General features: G+C 38.1%; 1 protein-coding gene across 2 annotated transcripts; it reads right to left on the reverse strand.

Moving 5' to 3' along the window:
- Window positions 1-6,576: 6,576 nt before the first annotated feature.
- Lhx9 (LIM homeobox 9) lies at window positions 6,577-22,217 on the reverse strand. Of its 2 annotated transcripts, none has more exons than XM_046465036.2 (5): window positions 21,759-22,217; window positions 19,626-19,828; window positions 18,122-18,477; window positions 12,005-12,207; window positions 6,577-7,800 (listed from the first exon to the last, which is right to left on the reverse strand). In XM_046465036.2, exons 1-5 carry the CDS (start codon window positions 21,930-21,932, stop codon window positions 7,744-7,746), a joined length of 993 nt encoding a protein of 330 aa, XP_046320992.1. In that variant the 5' UTR covers window positions 21,933-22,217; the 3' UTR covers window positions 6,577-7,743. The 2 variants fall into 2 exon arrangements, with proteins under 2 accessions (XP_046320992.1, XP_046321003.1); XM_046465047.2 differs by lacking the exon at window positions 6,577-7,800 and adding an exon at window positions 8,255-10,780.
- Between the last annotated feature and the right edge of the window lie 602 nt (window positions 22,218-22,819).

Genomic DNA, 22,819 nt, shown 5'->3' on the forward strand with positions numbered 1-22,819 from the left:
AGCCAAAGTCATTATAATTTTACTGAAAAAGAACTTGGAGGGCTGGGATTGTGGCTCAATGGTACAGTGCTTGCTTAAAATGTGTGAGGCACTAGGTTTGATTCTCAGTACTGCATGTAAATAAATAAATAAAGGTCCACCAACAACTAAAAAATTTTAAAAAAACTTGCAAAAAATGTATGCAGATGCTGCATGATGTTTTGGGGATAGTGGGAGATTTTATTTCTTCTAACTTTTTTCTTTATTAATATTATGTATGCAATAAATAAGGAAGAAAAGAATTTGTAAGGTTTAGGCATATAGGTAATGCAATGTTTTATAATTAGAGAAGATATTATGTACGAAAACATGTCAGTTGGAATTAATACCATGTTCTATGGACACTGACGAATTGGTGCTAGGAAGGAATGAAAAATAAAGTAGAAAAGAGGGATAATCATAAAGAATACTGAGTATCTCAGAGAAGAATTTATATTTCATTAAATCTACAATAAGAAAACCATTAAAATTCCTGAGAAATATAGTAGAAAGACAGCATTTAGAAATATTGTTCTTATTGCATTTTACAGGAAGGAGCTGAGCAGAGAAAGGGCTTAGTCCTTGGAGGTAACTGCAGTATGAATGACATGCTTGCATTAGAATCTCAGCAGAAGACATAGGATCTGACCACAGATCTCTCTGTCTCTCCAAAATCCATGATTCTTCTGCTTCTTCTTATAGCCTCTCACAAGTGCTTGGAACAGCAATAACTTTGAATTCTGCTCCACGGCTTCTCAAACTTCTCCAGAAAAATGTACCTAAGAACCAGGGGCACAATTCTAGGAGGTCTACCTGCAAACCAAAACTTTCAGTGAAGTAGCAGATTTTTATCTTTACATGTCAAGCAACACTTTTGTTTTCTTATATTACAGATTCCTATTTGTTGCAATATGAAATTAATATTTAAATTTTCATCAAGTAAATTTTTTAAATTGGATTTTGATAATTTTTAATACCTTTATATTATTGATTTTTATGTGATGCTGAGTATTGAACCCAGGGCCTCCTATGTGTTAGGCAAGAGCTCTCCTGCTGAGCCTCAACCCCAGCCCCTTCAAGTAAAATTAGTAAGTATATTCTATTCCAATTATACATGAAGTAAGAAAGCTCTTCTCCTGCTCTTCCAAATAAGTGATAGCTATCCTCCTGTAAATCCCCACAGAGAATGTTCACAATCTTCTAGATCATATGGTTCTATGTTACTAAGAAAGTTATTCCATATCATTTAGATATAATCCTTTAAAAAATCCAACTTTTAATTGAATTCTTAAGGGGAAGTAGAGAGTATGGATGTGGAAGGAAGTGCTAATATCTGAAATAATCCATATGACTTCCTATGAGCAAGTTAAGAAGACTTAGTTCTAGGGAGAAGGTGAAAGAGGAATGGAAAAAAGAGGTAGACCAAGAACTACACCAAAGACACAGAATAGAGTATTTGGTGACAAGATAATTAATAAGAGGAGAAGGTGAAATTCAACAAATCATGTTATATGTATGTATCAATGTGTTACAATGAATCCCATAATTATATATAATTATAATGCACCAATAAAAAATGTTACAGAAAGAGGAGATGGTGATGGAGAAATCCATGACTCCTAGTTTGGATGACTGGAAGAAACTTCAGTAATGTCATTAACAGAAATAAAAAAGTTCAGATGTTTGCTGAGAAGAAAAAGGGAATTCAATTTCACTTATACTGCACTTCAGGCAGTAACAGTCAGATGGAAATGTCCCAAGAAATATATATGGAGTCATCACTGAAAAGTTGGACCTTTAAAAAAGAATGTCGTTTCCAGGGAAGCAAGAGAGCATGAGTAGAGAGGAGCTCCTGGCGTGCTGGCTCTGAATCAGTGGAACCACAGGGAAAAGAAGCAGGTGTGTGGCCTGCAGGGAAAATAGTTTTCAAGAGAAGCAAGTCACAAGGGGTGTAAAATCTGGCACAAAAGACAAAGTGAATAGAGGCAGGAAAAACGCCATGATTTGAGAAAGGAAAATATCATTGCTAACTTTAAGGATGGTGGTTTTAATGTTGTAACAGGAATAAAAGTAAGATGAAAGAATTTAGGAAAAATGGTGGTGAGCAATTGATGTACTGATAGAAACTATGAGCATTTGGAGAAAATTCTGTGAATCAATAACCATCCGTGTTTTGTAATAATTGCCATCTTTTTAAATGCAATTCAATTTGCAACAATAATTCAGAAGCATTGAATAAAAGGTATTAGTAGTGACCATATTGCTGCAATCACATTATTTCAGCAATGAAAAAAAGAGTAAAAACAGAAACTTTGGACATCCATAGTTTTCTGAGGAAAGTCCACAATTGTCTCTGTACTTAAAACAATAAATTTTCTATCTTGGTGCTGTTTCAACTGAAAAAGAAAATGGAAATTTGAACAAGACAACCTCATTTGGCTCTTTCCAGCACAAAGAATGATTCTGAATTTATCTATATCTAAGTCAAAACACACATATACACACACTAGCAAAGTCCCTGGTAAGAACTTTTATTGGTGATGCATTCTAATATTAGGTACTCTAGGAAAATAGCAAACATCAGTATTATACCAAATGCTTCATAATGCAGCATGTGTTTGTTATTCAGACTATTGAAGTTTTATATGTGTTTTTTGGTGAATCTCAGAATCTAGCACTATCTTTTATACGGTGTGCCATAATGGTCACTTGTGTGCACCCATACATGAACAGATAAATTTATCTTTCATATTTACTAATGAATTTGTTGAGGGCCAGTCACTTTAATATACTAATAATACTCAATTTAAATTAAAATAATATCTTGGAATTGTGAAACAACATTTCATCTTTACCATGCCTCTTTCTTCTTTTCAGTACTGGGAATTGAACCCAAGGCCTCATGAATGCTAAACAGGCACTCCCCCACTAAGCTACATCTCCAGGCCTTAGCAAGCTAAATTACCCAGATTGGCCTTGAACTTTCAGTCCTCTCAAGTAGCCGATATTAGAGGCATGCTCCACTGCGCCTGGCCTTCTACTGTGCCTCTTTAACTAAATTAAATGATTCATTCCAACAAAAAAAAAAATGTCTTTTCTGTTATTGGTTTATGTTGAAATATAAGCATTAGTCAAACTTGTTTGAACAGAAAAGTTCAAAACAGCAACATAATTCCAGTAAAAAGAAAAATTATGGCCAAACTCAAAAAAGTCAGTAATCTACAAGGAACCTGGAAGGATTACTATTGCATTAGCAGGGAAATTTTTGGGAGCATAGCTTCTTCAGAGGCTAATGAAAGGTGGGCCCACTGCAATATCTCAACTGAAGAAAAATTGCCGTCATTTTGCCTTTTTTGTTTTTCTTTTAATCATTCACTGGTTTTAAAAGATATGTCTTCTTTTATAAAGGTATGTATCTTCTCATGGGTGTTAGGAAGAAAATATACAACACACACATGGGCTCGTGATGCTGAATTTAACAAGAAAACTGAATAGAGAGCTAAATCAGAACCCTTGGAAATATAAACATCTCCTCATCATTAAAATATTCAGGAAGAGAGCTTAATCTGCTCCAAAATAATAAAGTAACTATGTAATTGTATTTATAAAATGAGCTGTCTCAATTTATGTTATAGAAAAATACCATCCATTAATTATTTACCTTGGAACATTTTCAAGGTTTTCATAGCTCTTTTAAAATTCCCATACAATATCTAGGTCAATCAGGTAAAATGCTTCAAATATTATATGTAAAATAATTTTTGCACCACATTTTTCTTCTGAAAAACTATTCTTATTTGTTTGCAGAATTCAAACAACTTTAGCTGCTTGAAATCCTGAAACACTTTTGTGCTTTTCAAAATTCACATTTCATAAAGGGCATCTATTCTATAAAGTTAACTGAATAATAAATACAACTTTAAGTGATGCAAACTGTCAAAATCCTTGAATGTCAGAGTTAAAGCTGATAGCTCTTCATGATATTCATGATATGTATTTTTTTTCTGCTTTGGAAAAGGTAAAAAAAAGAAGAAGAAGAAGAAGAAGAAGAAGAAGAGAATAAGAATGATTTAAGTAAAGGCAATCTCACATTTGAATTTCTTCATCTTTGTGTATTTGTCATAAATAACAATTTAAATATCCTCTGAGGTTAATATTTTCTGGTTCAATGTGAAAGTATAGAAAAAGTTAATATATGCATACATTATATGAGGCAACAGAGACTGAAGCATCTTATTTGTAGCAAATTTTATTTTCAAATAGCCATAAAAGGTATCCAGTTACTCCTCAGATTAATTTATAAGATCATGCAATATGTAAACAGAAAGTTCCAAAGGAAAGACACATTCCTGACGATTCTAATATGAGAGGGAAAAGCACACAGAATTGCACACCAGGAACTTTCTACATATGGCTAATACTTGGATCCTTATTCTTGCCTGATTTTTGTCATTTCAGCACAAGATAAAATGTAATGCAAAGAGGCAAAAATTAATAATCCAAGAAAAGAGAAACTTGCCAATGTGATACATAACATGGAGGATTAACTTTATTAATATTCACAGAGAAATGTTGAAAGAGAAACGTTTCTATTTGCAACAGTTAAAAAGAAAATGAGTTGTGGCAAGAATATTGTTACCTATGTCATATTCAGAGACTTTTCCTTGAGTATCATGCACAGTTCTGAACTTCTAAAAAAAAATCTTTTTTGCTATAGAACCAAGTAAAATGAAATAGATATCTTCCCAGAAATTATTCAAAATAACATATTAGCTTAAATTTTTAAATTATTTTGAAAATAAGAAAAATCATAATGCTATTCTGAAAAAAAAATGCTATAAGGACAGTAGGTATGACTTTTAAAATGCTTTAAATCAATAGCAAACCATAAAGAACGGAACTTTCTATTTTGACGTTGTCTATAAAGCAAAGTATTGTACATCAGAGGGGCTTCTTTTAATTACAATATTCAGAATTAATTCCCTTTTAGAAAAATAGAAAATTGATCCACAGGCCAATTCAGAGCTTATCTACATGCTCAGTGCATATGCTTTGTGTATTTACAGTGTATTTCTTCAATTTGAGCTGAGTCCAAGTGTCCTTATTTTCCCCTGATGTCTAAAGACCACAAGATGTAACAGGTATTGAATCACCTCGAGAGCACACAATCTTTCTTCCAGTAAAGCTAACTTTGTTTATAACATAGTTAAAAATTAAACAGCAGAACTCCATACAAAATTAGATGTTCATATTTATCTTTCATAACAACAATATTATCCCCAAAATTCTCTTTAAGAACCTAGAATGTCATGACTCCAAATTTCAATTTCAGAACTTCCCATTTCTAACACTTTCCATCACAATGCCCTTTGAAGGCATACTACAATAGAAAATGAGATGAGATTTTTATATGTCTAATAAAAAAATTTTGACTCCAAAGAATGTACAGCGGATTTCACTGGGATTTTGTTCAATAAAGCTATTTAGGTTTTAGGTGATGAAAAGTCTCCAAAATTTTAAGGGTATTTGCTTTGGTTTCTTTATTATGAAGTTTTATTCTTATTTGAGGTATCAAAAACCTATATATTTTTTAAGTCAGCATTAAAATGACTGTTCAACCAAAGGTCACAGACACCAACTCTGAATAAAGCTTTTGGTGCCTAAGATCAATTTACCAGAAGTTAGACTAACCCACGAACTGGGGAGGTAGAAGCCATAAAAACTTGGTACCCTGTCCCCATCAAAAAAGCCCACATTCTCCCATTCCATGCCAAACAATTAGTTGGCATTTGCAATTGCCCAGCCCCAAAGACTGCTGAGCATCATGGGAAAGCATGATACAACTCCCAACTCGGCATCACATGCTCTTTTCTTTTCCCACTCACATAATTAGTGCTCCTTTCCTTCCCTTTTAAAAATGTGCCTGTTTCAAATTTGTATTATTTTTTTCAGATGTCTAATTTCAGTTACGTTCTTTCCCTCTTTGGTCTCTTCCCGAATTTCACATTCCAGACAAATATTTAAAGGTCTGTAAAACCAGGCAAGTTTCCAAAATATTTCTAAATGAAACTGCTATAGGTGAGGGAGCAGGGAAAGAAGGCAAAGCTTATAGGACAAAATTTGAATAAACTGGCCGAAAATGTGTTGGGAAATCTATCTAGATTGCTAGAGCAATGGGTGAGGTTTCAATGAGGCATAAACATTCAAGTTGCTGACAAAACCAACATGTTTCATGATCACTCAAAATAGTCTGCTTGTCATGGTGCATTGCTTTATTATTATTATTAATAGTAGTAGTAGTAGTAGTAGTAGTAGTAAGTCACTGTTTCTCTTAAATTATTTTCTTTTTTAGTATTCAGGAAGTGAAAGCATTTAAGAAAACATTCAAAATTCTGAGAATATATGTAAGTGAAATATTTAATGTCTGTTTTTCATAAAAAGTTACATCATTTACATAGGGTTCATTTGTATATAATAAAAATTTCATCATAATGAAAATTTTCTGGAAAGTATTTTATATGTTAATTTGTTTAACATATGCTTTGGATTTACAACTAAATAGGAATAGTTTAAAAAATTCTTTCTTCAAATACTCCCTTTAACAATTAAAACAAACCTCATTTCTAAATATTTGTTTTACTTCCCACTTGCTCCTTTGTTTGTAATATCATAAGTAACTTGAACTATGCAAAGACTGGATCTTTTCATAGTTCAGAACATATTGTATACTTCAATAAATCTGCTCATTGCATAGCAAACACGTAAACTCATAGAGAATCTATAAATTTTACCCTAAAAAGTTGAAATTTTACACAATAATTTATACTGAGTTTTATTTATGTTGTAACTTGGGTTTGCTTTTTTATTTTTAATACATGTGTCAGTAGAATACAACAAATGAAAATAAGTCCTGAAAAAATAAAGAAAAAAAAGCAAGTAAGTAATTTTACCCTAGACTACCAGAATTAAACTTCATTAAATTGTTTGGATTTTTTCCTAACTATAACAAGTTGTGAATGTACTGTGCTGCCTCCTTAAGACAGTGTTCAAAATTAATTTCAACAGTGTGTGTTTAACATAAAGTTAACTATGTTTGCATCAAATAAAATGTTTATTAATGAAAGCTATTTATCATACAAGAAACAGCAAAGATAAGTCATCATTACAGAGATGTACACTAGAGGTGACAGATGTAAAAGTGCATGCAGAGACTTCTGTTTAAAAAGGAAGTAATAAACAATAATACTAAAATTACTGGGGTTTGATCCCTATACTCTTAAATGAGTGATAGCTTTTCTTTGAATTTACAATTGGAAAATGCCATTAACAGATAGGACTAATACACATTAGCAAGCAGGAGAAATGAATGTTTTTGGACTTTATTTTACAGCTATTGTTGCTTGACAAATGTGTGGGAATTTTTTCAATAATAATTTTCTTCCAATATGGGGTGGGCATATTACTGCCAGGTTGCTCTGGTTTATACAGGTTTATCTAGTGTTTTTAAACCACATAATTTTAAGCCTTCGTTTGTGTTAGACATCATAAAGAACAGAAGTTTTGTTAACATTCAATAAATGACATTTATGTCTCACTCTCTCTCTCTCTCTCTCTTTTTTTTTTTGGCTCAATAAGTTTTTAAATGTATGATTATCATAACCTAATAGTGTCTTTGTCTTCACTGCAGTGGATTTCCGATCAAACTTTTCCCCTTCTTTTAATACTTTAGGGAATTTTCAAACGTCGGGATGTTTGGCTGTAATGCCCCAAGATTTGTTCTCCCTGAAAAAAATCATAGTGACAATTTATTAACTACAGAGCAACTTGGCTTTTAGGGGTCTGCAATTTCTATTTAGATTTACAAATATCCATTTGTGCTCAATAGACCTAACATTAAATCTTAATCATATTTAAGGTTTCTTTTCATGCAATTACTTTATCTGCTAATTTTTTTATTCTGAAAATTGGACTGAGTTAAATCCATGGGGCATTACTTGTATTATAAGCACATATATTTAAAGGTACTTCAAGATTGATTTACACTGCATATGCAATGGTGTGTGCATTTAATATGAATCAGAAGTTTGAAAATTTAAAAACTGGTTGTATGTTTGAATATTTTAAAAATTTTCCACTACCATTTTAATGCCTTTTACATAAAGATATTGAAAACACACTAGAACAGGTAAACTTAAATAAAACTTATGGGAAATAAAACTCCTTAGATTCAAAATGGTTTATTCACACAAATTTAATAGGATATATCACAATTGTTTGGTCCATAAATATTTAGGGGAAATAGTTTCTATACAATGCATTTATCAATAAACAAAGAAACATGGACAATTTTGCTAGACCACTTACTGTACTATAAACACGAAGCTCAATATATAAGATTATTGAATTTATCAACTATATTTGAAAGAGTGCACAACTGCTTTCTATGACAGGTTTGTCCCCTCTAACAGGATACACCATAAAAAGAGTTTCAGAAATAAGAGGTAAAACAGTACAAAACTAGTGAGGTGTCAAAAGGGCTTAAAACAGTTAATTTAACAAACAACACATATAATCCTGATTTTTCACAAACTTACTTCCAAGTTATATCATAAGGCACATAGGAGAACTGAGTTATAATTAGTCTACTTAATAAAGTAGATCTATAGTACCATATATTGTTCTGTCAAAGAACAAAATTTATAAGTATCAATATTTTACCTGTAAAAGTGTATTAATAAGATCTCAGCCTTACCAAGGTTGTTTGGTCTGGTTAGTGGTAAATGCCCAAAATGTAATAGAAATATGAAAAGTCAAGATTTAAGCTCCATATAAGATGATAACCACACTTGCTAAATATATAATGGCAATCACACCTTTCTTCTGTTACAGTGTTAACTTATCTTCCATCATCTTTTTTTAAAAAATAAGCTACTTTCTGTGCTAATTTTCTAAAGACCCTGAGCAAAAGTTACAATAATGCACTTTAATGTGGGCAGTGAACTGTCAATATGTAACCACACATTTATACAGCCAGAAGGACACCTTTAAAATCTATTAAACAGCCACTCAGACCACCAGAGGAGATTTAAGGGGTCCAAAAAAGTGGAAAATATGTGCAAAGTTATTCTTAACAATCCACTAAAGCAAGACATATATCTTGACTTCTTTTTTATTTTTTTAGGAAATCCACAATCTAATTGGTATTTAACTACAACAGAAGCATATAGATGAACATTCACCACTGCCCAGACCATTAAGATTTTACCTTAAATTAAAAGAAAAAAAAATGCTACTGTAAACTAGGAAATATATTCAGATCAGCATCCACAAGGCTTCTGAGTTTATCTACTTTAAGACTACTAATTTCAAATCTCTAATGCCAGAAAAGTTTATGTGTGTGTGTGTGTGTGTGTGTGTGATACTTTAATCAAACTATGCAAAAATAAAATAAAGCAAAACAAAACCAAAGAATTCTCATTGTTGGTGTTAAGTTTACTGAGTTTTTTTTTAAAGCATTATTCATAAACAATGCCAGATACAATATCATGGTACAACTGAAGCCAATTAATAGAGATTAATTAAATCATACCAACTTTTTGACTTCTTAAAAAATCATATTTTGCTTATTTCCATTTTCCCTAGGAAAAAAGGTAAGGTAGAAAGAATATTTTCAGAGTTGTGTTTGCTGTTGTCAGTTGATTTTTCTTTTAGCTTTCGGAGATCAAAAGTATAGAATTTCAAATTCTATGTGGAATTTTCATAGGAGTTTTACAGGAAGTTTAAGTATTTTTTAAATATTGAAGAAACAAAGAACTATTAAGAAGGTTTTTAGGTTGTACATCCCTAAAAGAAGGAAAAGTCACATACGTGGAGTAATTTCCCACCTAACTAATCAATGCTATTTAAAATTGCTCTTATTAATGCTTTTGCTTAATCATATTCCTTATTTGAATCAAGAGTTCAGGTAAGAAATAGCAATACTCAATACATTCTTTCAGTTATAAAATTTTAAAAATGTGAAGTTTCCAAAATTTTGTAATCACATATACAACTGCAAGATTTTAAAAATAGCTAATTAATTACCTGGTTCATCATTAACCTAATCACTTAAGCAGGAATATGATTATTTACCCACATAATATCACTCTTAACTTTTTTCTTCGAGATTCTGGAAATAAGTAACATACAATTTTAAGAGGCACTTATTAGAATGATTCAAAAGCTCCCCTTACCAATTGAAAGACCTAATTGCTTAAAGGAAAAGAAAAAAAAAATTCCAAATACACTTTGTAGACAAAATATGTTCACTTAAAGGAGACAATACTGTAAACTCATTTGCCAAGTGGCTGCAGATGCTACACACCAAGCTGTTATTTTTATTCCCCAAATATTTTGTGGGTTAGAAGGAAGAAAAAAAAAAAGGCTTGTAAATAATAAAATAATAATAATTAGAATAAGAAGAAGAAGAGGAAGAATTTAAAAAGAAAGAAAAAAAAAACCAATGTTAGAAAAGGTTCGTTAAGGTAGTTTGTGAGGGGCTTCCGGATTCGTGGCTGTCCATGTTAGAGGTCACAGATGTCACTACAGTGATAGTGGGATTGGTCAGGTCTGTTAAAGTGGTCGCAGTGCCGGGTGGAGTGAGAGCGCCGCTGTCTGCTGAGGGCGGGGCCGGAAGCGACGTGCCATCAGCTTTATCAACACCCCCATTCTCCTGCCGCAAAAGGTTCCTTCTGAATTTGGCTCGTGCGTTTTGGAACCAAACCTGCAAACCAATCCCAATTGATTTCTTTACCGATGTTTATTTTTATATATTTTTTTTTCTCTCTCTTCCTTTCTCTCCTTTTTTGTTTTAACTTTTATCTTTTATCTCTTTTTTTTTTCCTGATATATTTCTTTTAAATATAATTGTTTATTTTTCTTGAGAGGGAAGGGGTGCTTTCTTTTTTTCCCTCATTCTTTCGTACCATAGTGACTCAAATAATACTATAGATTTGTTCTCTCTACTGCATGTGTCCCCTCCCAGCATTAACCAATGCCACTTGGGACAACTGATGCTCACATGGAGATACCATGAAATGAAAGCACAGAGATAAATCAGGGAAGATATGCCTTCATTCCTCGACTGTTGTCTTATGAGAATGAGGAGAAGCAGGTCGGCTAAAACTACTGCAAAGTAAGAACCACTCATAGGATGTGAACGTCATTTGAAATAGAGTTTAAGATATCCCTGAGTCTGACACCCAGTAAGTATTTTTCACATAGGAAAAACTCTTCCAGGGCCACAGACCCCAAATAGCCAGAGACTATGTACCAGAATTAAAACTGTCTGCTATTCATCACTGAGAAATGAGAGAAGATCACAGGAGACTCACGGCAACCCATTATAATTTCATATCCTTATATTCTTACCATGATGAATTTGAGGAAGCAATTGGACAGCAGAACTAACTCCCACTTTTTAATAATGGTTTGTTAAAATGAAAAAAAAATATTTGCTCCAATATTTGCTGAGATACTAGCATAACTTTTAGCTTTGGGGCAGTTGGGGGGAAAGCCTGCCTGAATTTGGAAAGTCCTAATGTGAGAGAGGCTGCCAAGAACTCAATGGAGTAGGACAGTGCTAGCAGATCCCTCACAAATCAGCGCACTGAGCCTAACATGAATGGAAATCTCCAGAGCCATGTCTTGAGCAAATGACAACACTTGCATTTGCACAGGAGTGAGGCAAGCTGAGCTGGTTTTGGAGACCCATCTCCCTCCCTATCTGTAGGGAGAACGTGGTTGCATCTTGTAAGACCCTGGATCTCTCTTTAAGTACCCTCCAGGAAGCCCCTGCAAGTCTCAGTTTACCCCCTAGGGAAATAACTAAGATAAACTAAGAAGAAGCAGAATAGGAAATAGCCACATCAAGCCAAGCGGGGAAGAGAACTATTTACTGGCAAGGGGATGGGAGATGTATGCACAGCCAATGATGGAGGTGTCTTACCTGCAAAACTCTTTTGGTCAGGCCTGTTTTCTGAGCAAGTTGCTTGAGGTCCTTGGCATCCGGATTGTGGTTGATGGCAAAGTAGGATTTCATGGTCCGGAGCTGGTGGTGCTTGAAGGAAGTTCGCATGCGCTTGGTCTTCTGAGAGGGTGGATAAGGCTGCTGGTCCCGGTCCAAGTGGTCTGCCTCATTCTCATTACAACCTGTTACAGTAACAGGGGAAAACAACTACTCAGTGGAAACTCCTGCATAAATGGAAATGACAGTGGGCTAATGACACTGTTATGATAATAAAGTGACAGAGAAAATGGCTGTCAACTCAATTATGAACAATATCTAGACAAAAAGAAAGAAATTAATTGCTTCCATCAGCCAAACTTGTCTGTTAATGTGGACAAAATAAAAATTTACGTAAGAAGAAAAAATATTAGATAAATCCTCTCTTTTGCTTGATGGTTGATAAACACCTTTGGGAAAATGAATAAACCCTAAGTAGGGCACAGGAAAGAGAGACAAGAGCAAAGGGAAGAAACATATTTACATATACCAGCACCCACTGCCCACATCTATATCTTCAAGACTGGACAATTTGAGACTCTACATTTTTTGTTTGTTTCTGCAAAGACATGTAATTATGTGAAGGCACAGCTTTTTATCATAAGAGACATGGAAAACAAGTATTTCACCCCTCATGTTTGAAGTTTTCTGAGAACCCACCAAGTCACTTATAATTTTTAACATTTTTCATATTCCTAGAGCTTTCTAAATGAGGAAGAGGAAAGTGGTTAAAAATGGGGAGATGTTAGAAAATAAATATTTGCAAACTTCTTATGTAATCCTAAGAATATTATGTTTGAGGGTTTTCACCTATAACTGATTAGCATAAAGCTATGCCAGGAAGAAAATACTGTTCCCTTGGAGTTATTCTAATAAATATTTCTGAAAGAAAATGAGCCCAGCCTTCTCCTCACTCAGTTTATGCCTGAAGCATGCCCCACAGCTCACAGCTGATGGTGCGCATTTCCAGTCTCACGTCTTGGTTCCTTTTGCTCTGGATGTGTGTGTGTGGGATGTGATGTGTACCACTGGCTGGGCTGGCAGAGAGAGGGTGGCATCTTCTCTTCCTTTGGAAAGCTCTTTTTGGCACCAAGGGCAAAACAAATCAGTCTTTGAAACCAGCTAAAAAGTCATCATTCCCAGGATGTAAAGCTGCACATTTAAAAGGTCATTCCAAAAACCTGCTGGCTCTGTATAGGAAATATGACTGCAGAATGAAAACATTTTGCTAAATATTTGCAGATTCAGCCAAATTTGCAAATTCAAGCACATGGTAATTTTTTTCCTTAAGCCCTTATTTCATGTATGTATCTGATACATATTCAAATTTCATCATTCTGCATTTTAATGCATTATTTAAAAATCAACCTGATCATGTCACTCAGAAGAGAAAAAAAAATTTAAGGGGGGCAGGGAGTACCAGTATCCTTCCAAAAATCTCCAGTACCCAAAAAAACAAACAAAAAAAGTGAGGCATCTCTTAATACTAGTTTTGTTTTTTTTTTTTTTCCTTCAGCTTACCAAAATGTTATCTGCCTCCTTGCTCTGGTTAGAACTACTTTTTTTTAAACAATATCTAGCACATTTGAAAATATCAAGTTGAACAGTCATCAACAGAGACCAGCTGCGTACAAATCTCGTTTGACAAGAAATTATCCCTGATGTAATAAGACTAAGCAGAAACTAATGTCTCCTAGGCTTGTATTTCCATGAGATATATACATGGGAAGACACACTCTGCAAAGCACAGGTGAGTTCTTTTTGGGAAAAGACTGTATCACATTCACTTCTGGAACTCCCGAGTCACACAGTGGGATAGAAACTCAACAAGATTCAATCAAAATTTAAAATGCTTTGTTCATCAATAAAATTACAAGCAAATGCAAAATCAAAATTATCTGGAAGGAATCCAACTCCGATATATACATTCAAATGTAAAACATAAACTTCTTAAGCCTGCCAGAAATGGTAACATATACCCAGAGATAGCAGAGAGAATATACTTTACATTTTACCCTATTTCAGCCCAGTGGGGATATGTCAGGTTCAAATAGTCTATAGAATTGTACCTTTATATCCTCAAATGGATGAAACAGCAACTCATGACCTACTATAAAACCATACTTATCTCCAGTAAACTGAGCCATATTTCACAGCCAGATTATAAATGTACCCACAACAAAATGGACAAAGAGGGACACAATATCATCCATGGCTTCTTCAAATAAGAATTTCATTCCTATCGTAAGTGAGTAACTTTTCCTGAATGACACATCAAATTGAAAATTACACTTGGGACAGAAGCCTTAACTTGGTGTTTAAATAATTCCCTTATCCATTCCTCCTCCAACATGTTAATATTTCTTAGAAATAAATATGATTCCCAGTTTAGCTATATAATCACTAGTCTTTAAAATGAATTTTATTAAAAATAATTGCAGTAATATTTGATGAAATTGCTTTCCTGAATATGTACTCTGTGTCCATTATTGCTGATTTAAAACTCAACAGAGCATTTTAGTGCATTAATTATAATTGTAGAGCTTGTTTTCACATGAAATATACAATTCAGGGTATAAAAAAGATAGGTTGTCAGGTCTTTCTTCAACAGATATTACTACATACAACTTTCATATGACTATGTTTTCACTTACATATACAACTTAATAGAGAAATATATTTTTCCACGGAGTAATTCAGTTCATTTCCATAAATTATTTGCATTTAACTACAAATATATTATGTAAACTTGCAAATGATTTTGTTCCCCCATAGCCTGTTTCTAAAATTTTAGGGGTATTTTCCTCTCTGGATTAAAAATTGTCTCAAACTTCCACCTGAAAATACACATCCAGAATTGCTAACATTAATGAGAAGATATAAATATTTTATTTTCAGTCACTTATGAGATGGTCACTTACATCAAGTAAGTTTATGTTCTTCTGAAGGTTTGTAGCCTTCTGAGAATTAACTGATTCCTGAGAGACCACTAGGGGTCAGTGCCAGGCTAATTTAACAACAATCGGGAACTTCAGAAGTTTAGGTAGAAAGAACCTAAGGAAAAGAGGTTCTGAGGAGTGGCCAAGAAATGAGTCTCTTCATTAATGACCCAAACAGGACTTGTCTATCCTAAACTAATTCTTCTCACCCCTGGAGGGCTTTATTCCAATCCAGTTTTCCAGATAAATGTTCCATGTCTCCTTCAAAAATATCTGCCCAATTAATTTGCACAAAGAAGTATAAACTAAATTAGGAAAAGTCTCATTAAAAGGAATTTGCCTTATGTCAAGAACTAACTGACCTCTGAAAGTTTCATATATTCTTTAAGAATCTCTGAATGATAAATGTTTTGCATACATATTTTTGAAAACATATCTCTAAATTATATTGCATTTCATATCAATGTTGCCCTGAATTAGGCTTGTTTATAATTAAGCAGAAATGGTGATCTAAAATTCAAAGGAGAATAAAATAGTGAGTTAAAACTGTGGGTCCGTTTTATTTCCTACATTTTCACATAATTTTAACTTACTAAGGGGTTTCTTTCCCTAGTTTTGTAACAAACTGGCACCAGATTCATAAATACTATTTCAAATTTTGTGTGTGTGTGTGTGGGGGGGTAATGTCTGATCAGGCATCTTAAAATTCCTCTAGATTTATTTCTAACTAATTTTAACGAATGTGTACTATTTACTCACATCTCTGGGGAAAAGTCCAGTAAGGATGGAGTGGATATAGTTGAGTGAGTGATGCAGGTTAGTGGGTCTGAGCAACTTTTCTCTTTCATGACTAAGACTATCAACTTTCTCAACAATGTATAGCAGCACTAATTTGCAAACTAAAGATCTAAGTAGTTCAGAAAGAGGTTTTCATTCTTCTTAGGAAATGTATATGTATTCTAATTCTCTTCAGAGAAGTAAGAGAAGCTAAATTCTATTGTTCCTAAAGTTTCTCGGATCTTTCAACATAAAGTAAGATTCAATGCAAAATCAAATTTAGCTAATTAGATTAAATAAACTAGAGAAAAGCCAGACTTGCCCACAGTTTAGCTAGAAATCCCCACCCTTCTGGACTTTTATCAGGCTGAGAGATTTCCTCTGTCCAAGGGACCAGCTAGTTATGTATGAGTCCATCTCTTTCTCCTCTCGCTGCCCCCCACCGCCCCACCCGCCCCACCGCCTCTCTCTCTCTCTAATTAGGGCATTGGTGAGTGGCTTGAGATTCCAATGTCATCTTCAATTAATAAAGAACAATTAGTGCCTTGCCTGTCCTGCCCCAGGGACCATGCATCAAAGGACATGAGGTGTGTGCACCAGGCAAAGTGGCCCCTAACCAAAACCTCTGCCCCAGCGCAGCAGGGGCCAGAGCAAGGGTGCGGAGGGCTGTGTCTGCCAAAGATTGCCGAAACCTAGTACTATGCCCACATTCTTCATGCAAAACAACCTTGGTGAAAACAGTCCCAGGAGACTGCCAGCCCTTTTGCCTTGGTCCACAGACCCACTGTCCCGCTAGGGGCAAAAGCAGCTTGGATGGGCTCTGCATTCCCATTATCCCTGAGATGACACCCACTGCACCTGCCCAAAAGCATTTCTCCTCTGCAGTTGGGAGGGGGACCCCAAGAGAGAAGCTAGGAGAGGGCTGAAAGAGTGCCTGCTAATCCCATGTGGCTTCCTCTGCAAACTCTCCTAGTTCCCATGTTCACACTGGCTGTGTGACCTTAAACAAACCACCTAACTGGCTGAGCATCATTCCTTTATCATTAAGCAACAACATCAAGCATCACACCAGATATAAGGGCTGGAAGAGAAAAAGCACGTGTGATTTTGCTTCATGGTTTGCCAGGGTATCTGGGGTGGTCATGATTATGGAGTTGCCACAGTTAGGTGGTTCCCAAGATTCCTCCCAGGAGAATGGTTTCCCCTGGTCTGAGACTCCTGCTTGCCAAAATTCCCAGACAGGTTTGGGCCTGGGCCAGGGCCAGGGTCAAGGCAAAGCAAAGTCAGAGAGTCAAGGTCCTTAAACTCCCCCAAACTGAGCCAGGACTTTCTGGAATCCCTTTTCCCAGCATTTGGGACTCACCAGAGGAGCTTCTGTGATACTCAGTGTAAGATAATGGTCTTCCAGTCCTGTCAACATAGTCACCTGGGGGATGGAGGATGGGGAAAGGCTACCAAAAATGGGAAACTGATGTATGTGTGTGAGACAGACTGATAAATGATAGGCATGCCCCTAAAGCATGGAGGAAAGTGTGCTCTCAGCCTGTTGCCTGCATTTTGTTTTTAATTAAGAGAGGGGGCTGGTGGAGAACAAAAGAGCAGCCTGAGATACTACTAAGCCTCCCCAGTGGGCCTGCCCTGGAGCTTCTTTCATTTGGCTGGGGTCTGGGGTCTGGATATCTGGCTGGTCTATTGCACAGGGAATGAGTAGGCTGGATGAATACCCTGACCTACCAGAGGCTCAGGCCAGCTCAGCGTGGAGAGTGCTTCCTACCCCTACAGCTGCTTTTTTGCCAAAATCAGGGATTCGGTTTTTCAACACTTGCCAACTGTGTTGCTGATTAAGTTTGGGCTGGTGACCACAGCCTCTGCCCCCTCTAGACAGACTGGGGTTAGGCTCTGAAGTTTTGGGTCCCCCCCCCTTCAGTATTTAAGAAAACCTCATCCAGGATCTATAATTTGGCTTCCACAAAGGAATTGCCTTGGGGCTGTTTTGCTCCAACTGGGAGCCAGAAACTAATGGGCTCATTAACTAATGGGCAACAAGGATTTGGCTCTGCCTGTTTGGGGGAAATCACTATAGCCCCATAGTTATAAATGTGTTTTTTTTTTCCTGCAACCTTAATAAAGTATTGTCTCTCCTCTCCCACTCCTTTCCTCTTCCTTCCTTCTTCCTCTCTCCCTTTTTCTCTTCCTTCAGATTGAGAGGAAGTTGTATTGAGAACACGGGCATTTTGGACAAAGTACCCTCTTTGCAGGTAGATCTTGAAAAGGGAAGGGGCCTTATTGAATCCTCCTGACAACCTGGTGACCGGAGCTTCACTGTGTAAGGATGCCGGCCCACCTGAGTTGTAATTGACGATGTCTACTCCCAGCGCTGGGCTCTTCCTCTTCCGAGGACGCCCCTTCTGCACCGTGCCGGTGCCATTGAAGTAAGGCAGGGCCAAGCCGCCACTCTTGGCCGCCAGCTCCGTGTAGCTCATCTGTGGAGGATACTCCCCTTGCAAGAGGGTCTCGAAGTGGGCGCGGCAGTACACCAGGCTGTCCTTCATGCCGAAATGGTCGCCTGTGGTCAGAGTCTTGTTGCAGGTAGAACAGGTGAAGCAGCTCAGGTGGTAGACAGAGTCTCGGGCACGCATGACCATCTCAGAGGCAGAAATGCCAAGGTGGCAGCGGGCACATCTCTGCACAGAGAACCTTCTGGAAGGAAACAGAGGGGTCAGGGTACTTGTTGATCTAAGGACAAGCCACTTCCACCTGCAGTACCTGGGTTTGGCTGCAGTAGTCAAAGACTGAGACTTGGGAGGGCTCCAGTAGGACAAGTCACTGGGCCCACTTTCGACATCAATTTATTTGCTCATTGACCTGTTCTGGTTCTGGTGAACCAGGACAAAGATCCATATATTAAAGTCAGAAAATTGTGTACTAAACTTCAGTTTCTTTCTCTGCATCTAAAAAGAGAGAGAGAGAGCAAACAAAAACCTGCAGTAGCTAGTTCACAGCACTACTGAAAGAATATTAAATTGCAAATCCAAGTGAACAGCTTCATTGACTACAAAATAGTCTTGAATGAAGGTATTATTACTATTATGCCTGCACATTTGAGCGTGCCTGAAAACATACAGCCAGCCTCGGGAAATGACAATTTTGTAGAGAAAGGTTATTCTTCTTTAACCACCTCCCATCTGCTAAGTGCTGAGCTAGGTCACTTATACATAGTTCTGTCTTTTCCAATCCAGAAACAACTAGAAAGAATCAATAAACATGCCTGATGCTGAGTTTTCTCTCTAGTCTAGTGTTGACTAGCCGTAAAGGGAACTCGGCAACTGAATGACTTGGGTTTTGGCAGTGGGGTTTATTCCTTTTCAGTCATTTACAAGGTCATCTGCCACCCATCCAATTGCTGCTTCCCGGGCCACCAGTTCAGTTCCAAGGCACCAAGTTACTCAGTTTGTAGTAAGCGGAAAAAATCGAAAACAACAACAAATAAACAAAAAACAAAACCACTCAAGTCTCAGATAATTAACTAAGACCAGCCCATTCACTCTATCCCAGATTTTACCCTGTTCTGTCAACAGTTCTGGGAAGAGAAGGGAGTGCATGGTAGTCACTGATAACTGCTCTAGCTAGACCTTAGGTGTCTATTGTCATCCATCCTCACCAGACATCCAGGGGAGTGCAGCTTAAAGGCATATGCTGTAAATTCCCCCAGGTCTGGAGAATGATAACCGAACCCTGAAGGGGCAAAATGTGGAGGATGAAGAGGGGACTCCAGAATCGGGCAGGTGCCCCCGCCCCTCGCCAGCCAGCCGTACTTGGTGTCAGGAAGGTGTATTTGAGGGGAGTACCTGTAGTAATCCTCCTTGCAGTAAATGCTACCGTCCTTGGCGAAGCAGGTGAGCTCAGATTCCAGAGCTAGCTTACATTCACAGCACTTCAGGCACCTCAGGTGCCACTGTTTGTCCACCGCCAGTAGGTAGTACCTGTCCGAGATCTTGCCCCCGCAGCCAGCACACAAAGCCGGCTTCTCGGGGCTGAGAGGGGGCATGCCCTGCAAAGCAAGCACACACAAGGCTGAGGAGAACGCCTGGTGTAGCCGCACCATGCGGGATTCCCTGCTAGGTTGCGCGAATCCAGGGCGCAAGCCAAGTGCCCAAGAGAGGCTAGGGTCAGGGGCCACAGCTCAAAGGCAAAAGTCGGGAAAAACATTTGCAATTTCTACCTTTGCGGGTCAGTTATCTTCCAAGTTGGCATGAACTGGCATCGGCGTCCTCCTACTATTACAAAACTAAAGACATACCAACCATCCCAATCCTAGCCTTAAAAGAACGGAGAGCCTATTTACTATAGTTTGGTGAGTGTTGTCAAATTAGAGATAATTACAAACTTCAAATTGTGGCTTTCGAAAAATACAAAAAATCAAACGGAACTTGTAATTAGGAAGTGAAAAGGAAATTTAAACTAGCACAGATTGTGTTTGCACAAAACAATAATATTGCTATTCGGTTTCTCTAAATTTGTACAGACGCAACATTGAAATCAAAAGCCAGGGAGAGAATATAATACCCGTGCTGTTAAATTGGTCAGCTTTGTTTTGGTTGGGATATATTTAGCAGATCCTACTCTTTCCCGATTTTCAGAATGTTTGGTCCTGTTCCTGCTAAGAGTGTGAAGTGACTGTTCCTAAAGAAGGACCAATGTCCAGTTTCCTATACACAATTCCTCTTTCCCTGGCATCAGCATAAACACAAGAGAACTTTGTCCTGAAAATCTGGTGCTCAAATTAAGCTTCCCACCTGGATCCTGAGATAACCAAGATGCTCACCTTGAGGAGCCCAGCTTCAGATCTGGTTACTGCTTTTTAGTTTTAAATAGAATAACCACAGAAGGAAAAAAAGAGTTATATTTGGATCTTTTCCTCAATACTAGCAGAAATGAATTGGACTTCCACAAGAAATTTTGCCGGACGTGGAAAAATAAAGTTTCCCCCTTTACTCCGATTAGGGGACCGCGCTGAGTTAGTGTTGCAAATGTGGACAAATGCACACACTCGGCTCTTTGACGCGATCCAAAATACCACTGGCCGGGCATGAGCAGTCAGTCTCTTGGGGAAGTTTTGTGATACAAGAGGGTCTACACAGCACAGTTTGGCTGGAATCATTTCCGGAGACTTCCAGTAAGTTTTCTTTCTCCGGTTTATAAATGGGAAAGGGAAACACTTAGATTACTGGTATTTTTTAAGAGAACATGACTTTTATTATTACCAATAATAATAACAGTGGTATTTGATTACTTCGTTTAAGGGTTAGAAAGTTCTTGCTTTTGGACTGGGTGCCTCGCTCCTCCGCATTTTTAAATTTTCCCCTACACAAGACACCCGCCCAGCCCGGGAACCAAACCAGTTCTGCATGGATAGAGGAACTGAGCCGGGATGCCGAAGACAAAATCTCTGGGTTTGGGGTACCAAACCCTGAGAGTACTGAGAATTGGAAATGGACCGGTCGCTTCTGAGTATACTCCAAAGGTCCGGTCTTCTGGTCCAGAGACTAAGCTCACCGGGGCTCCTTCTTGGCCGGGACGCCTGGGCAGCAAGCGGTCTGACTATTGCCTGCGCCGTCTGCCCTCGGGGCTGCGGGATCCTCCCTGGGGAGGCGCCCGGGAATTCGGGGAGACTAGAGAAAGGAGTTGGTAGTTTGCAGAAGAGGACGCCCCTCTTCTTCCACTGCTGACCGCCCTACTTGCTCGGGAACAGCTGCGACAGAGGGAAATGAGCTTGGGGTTTAGTAGTAAAGGCATTTCAAGTCAGAATGGGACCTTTCCTATCCCGGCAGAGCTAGCTAGACCGGTGAAAACCCAGAGATCTTCAACAAGATGTCCCTACCACGCACCATTCCCAATCTCGCCAGGCCAGAGAATGGAAGTTCGTTTTAACCGAGCGCGCAGGGGCGCTCGGCTACCGCCACCGAGGGGCAGTTTCTTACCGCGTCGCGGCCGTTGAGCTGAGTGCCTTTAGCCAGACGGGCCTCGGTCTTAGATCTGCGCTCCATCTCCTCCATGATGCCTTGGATGTGGCCTCCGGAGATGCCGTGGAAGAGCATGGCTGGGGGGCGGAAAGGACACGAATTGTCTTCTGCTCGGCACCCCACTATTTCCATAAACACACACCCGGGGTTCTCAGCTCATCCGAGTGCTGGGGCAAAAGGGACCGCAGAGGGCTGCGCGATGTTGGAACGCAGAGGCGCGCGGGGACAGAGGGCAAGAGGCAGAGAGCAAAGAAGAAAGAGTCAGACAAAGTGAAAATAGGCCTACTTGCAGAGGGAAAGAGGGGGGAAAAATAGGCGGGGTGGGGAGACTCTGGCGTCTCCCTGAAGGAGATGTGCAGAAAACAAACAAACACGGGCGGAGGGGAAAGGCGAAGGCGAATCTTACTGCTCCGAGAGATCGAGTTACTAATGGGAAACAACTGCGGGGGGGGGGGGGAGGAAAACAAAAATCTGGTGAAGAAAGAAAATAGTTTTGAACACAAAGAAAGAAGACGAAGTGCTATTTTCAGCGGTCCCTGGCTGCTTGCAAGTTCCCAGTGCCTGTAGGTTGGGTTGGGGACTGCTCCTGCCGGAGCTGTGTCCAATTTGTTAAGAGACTAAAGCCAGCCCATTTTTGATAATTTAGTAGGAGGAGTTCTCTCCCTGGAGCTGCCACGGATTTTTATTCAGACAACAAAGACCTGTCATACTCCTCTCAACCCCCTGGTGATGGGCAAGCAGGGACAAACATTACAAAGGGGTGGGGGGATGGGGGCAGTAGGAGGGGGGCATTTACCTCCCCATAACACTCGCGTGCGCGCGGACACACACACACACACACACACACACACACACACATCGTTCCAAGAGTTCTCAGTAGTCATGTTTTAAAGAGGAAAGGGGTCCTTGTTTTAAAAGGGGGAAAGGAGCTGTTATTGTCCCCGTCCTGACGCAGAAGGCAGAGAGTCGGCCTATTTGATCTCAGTTCAAGATCGTACCCCAGCTCAGGGCACACAGAA

Source organism: Marmota monax, unplaced genomic scaffold (genome assembly GCF_021218885.2).
Source record: "Marmota monax isolate L192 unplaced genomic scaffold, Marmota_monax_Labrador192_F-V1.1 WCK01_AAM20220418_F8-fsc00099, whole genome shotgun sequence".
Lineage (NCBI taxonomy): Eukaryota > Metazoa > Chordata > Mammalia > Rodentia > Sciuridae > Marmota > Marmota monax.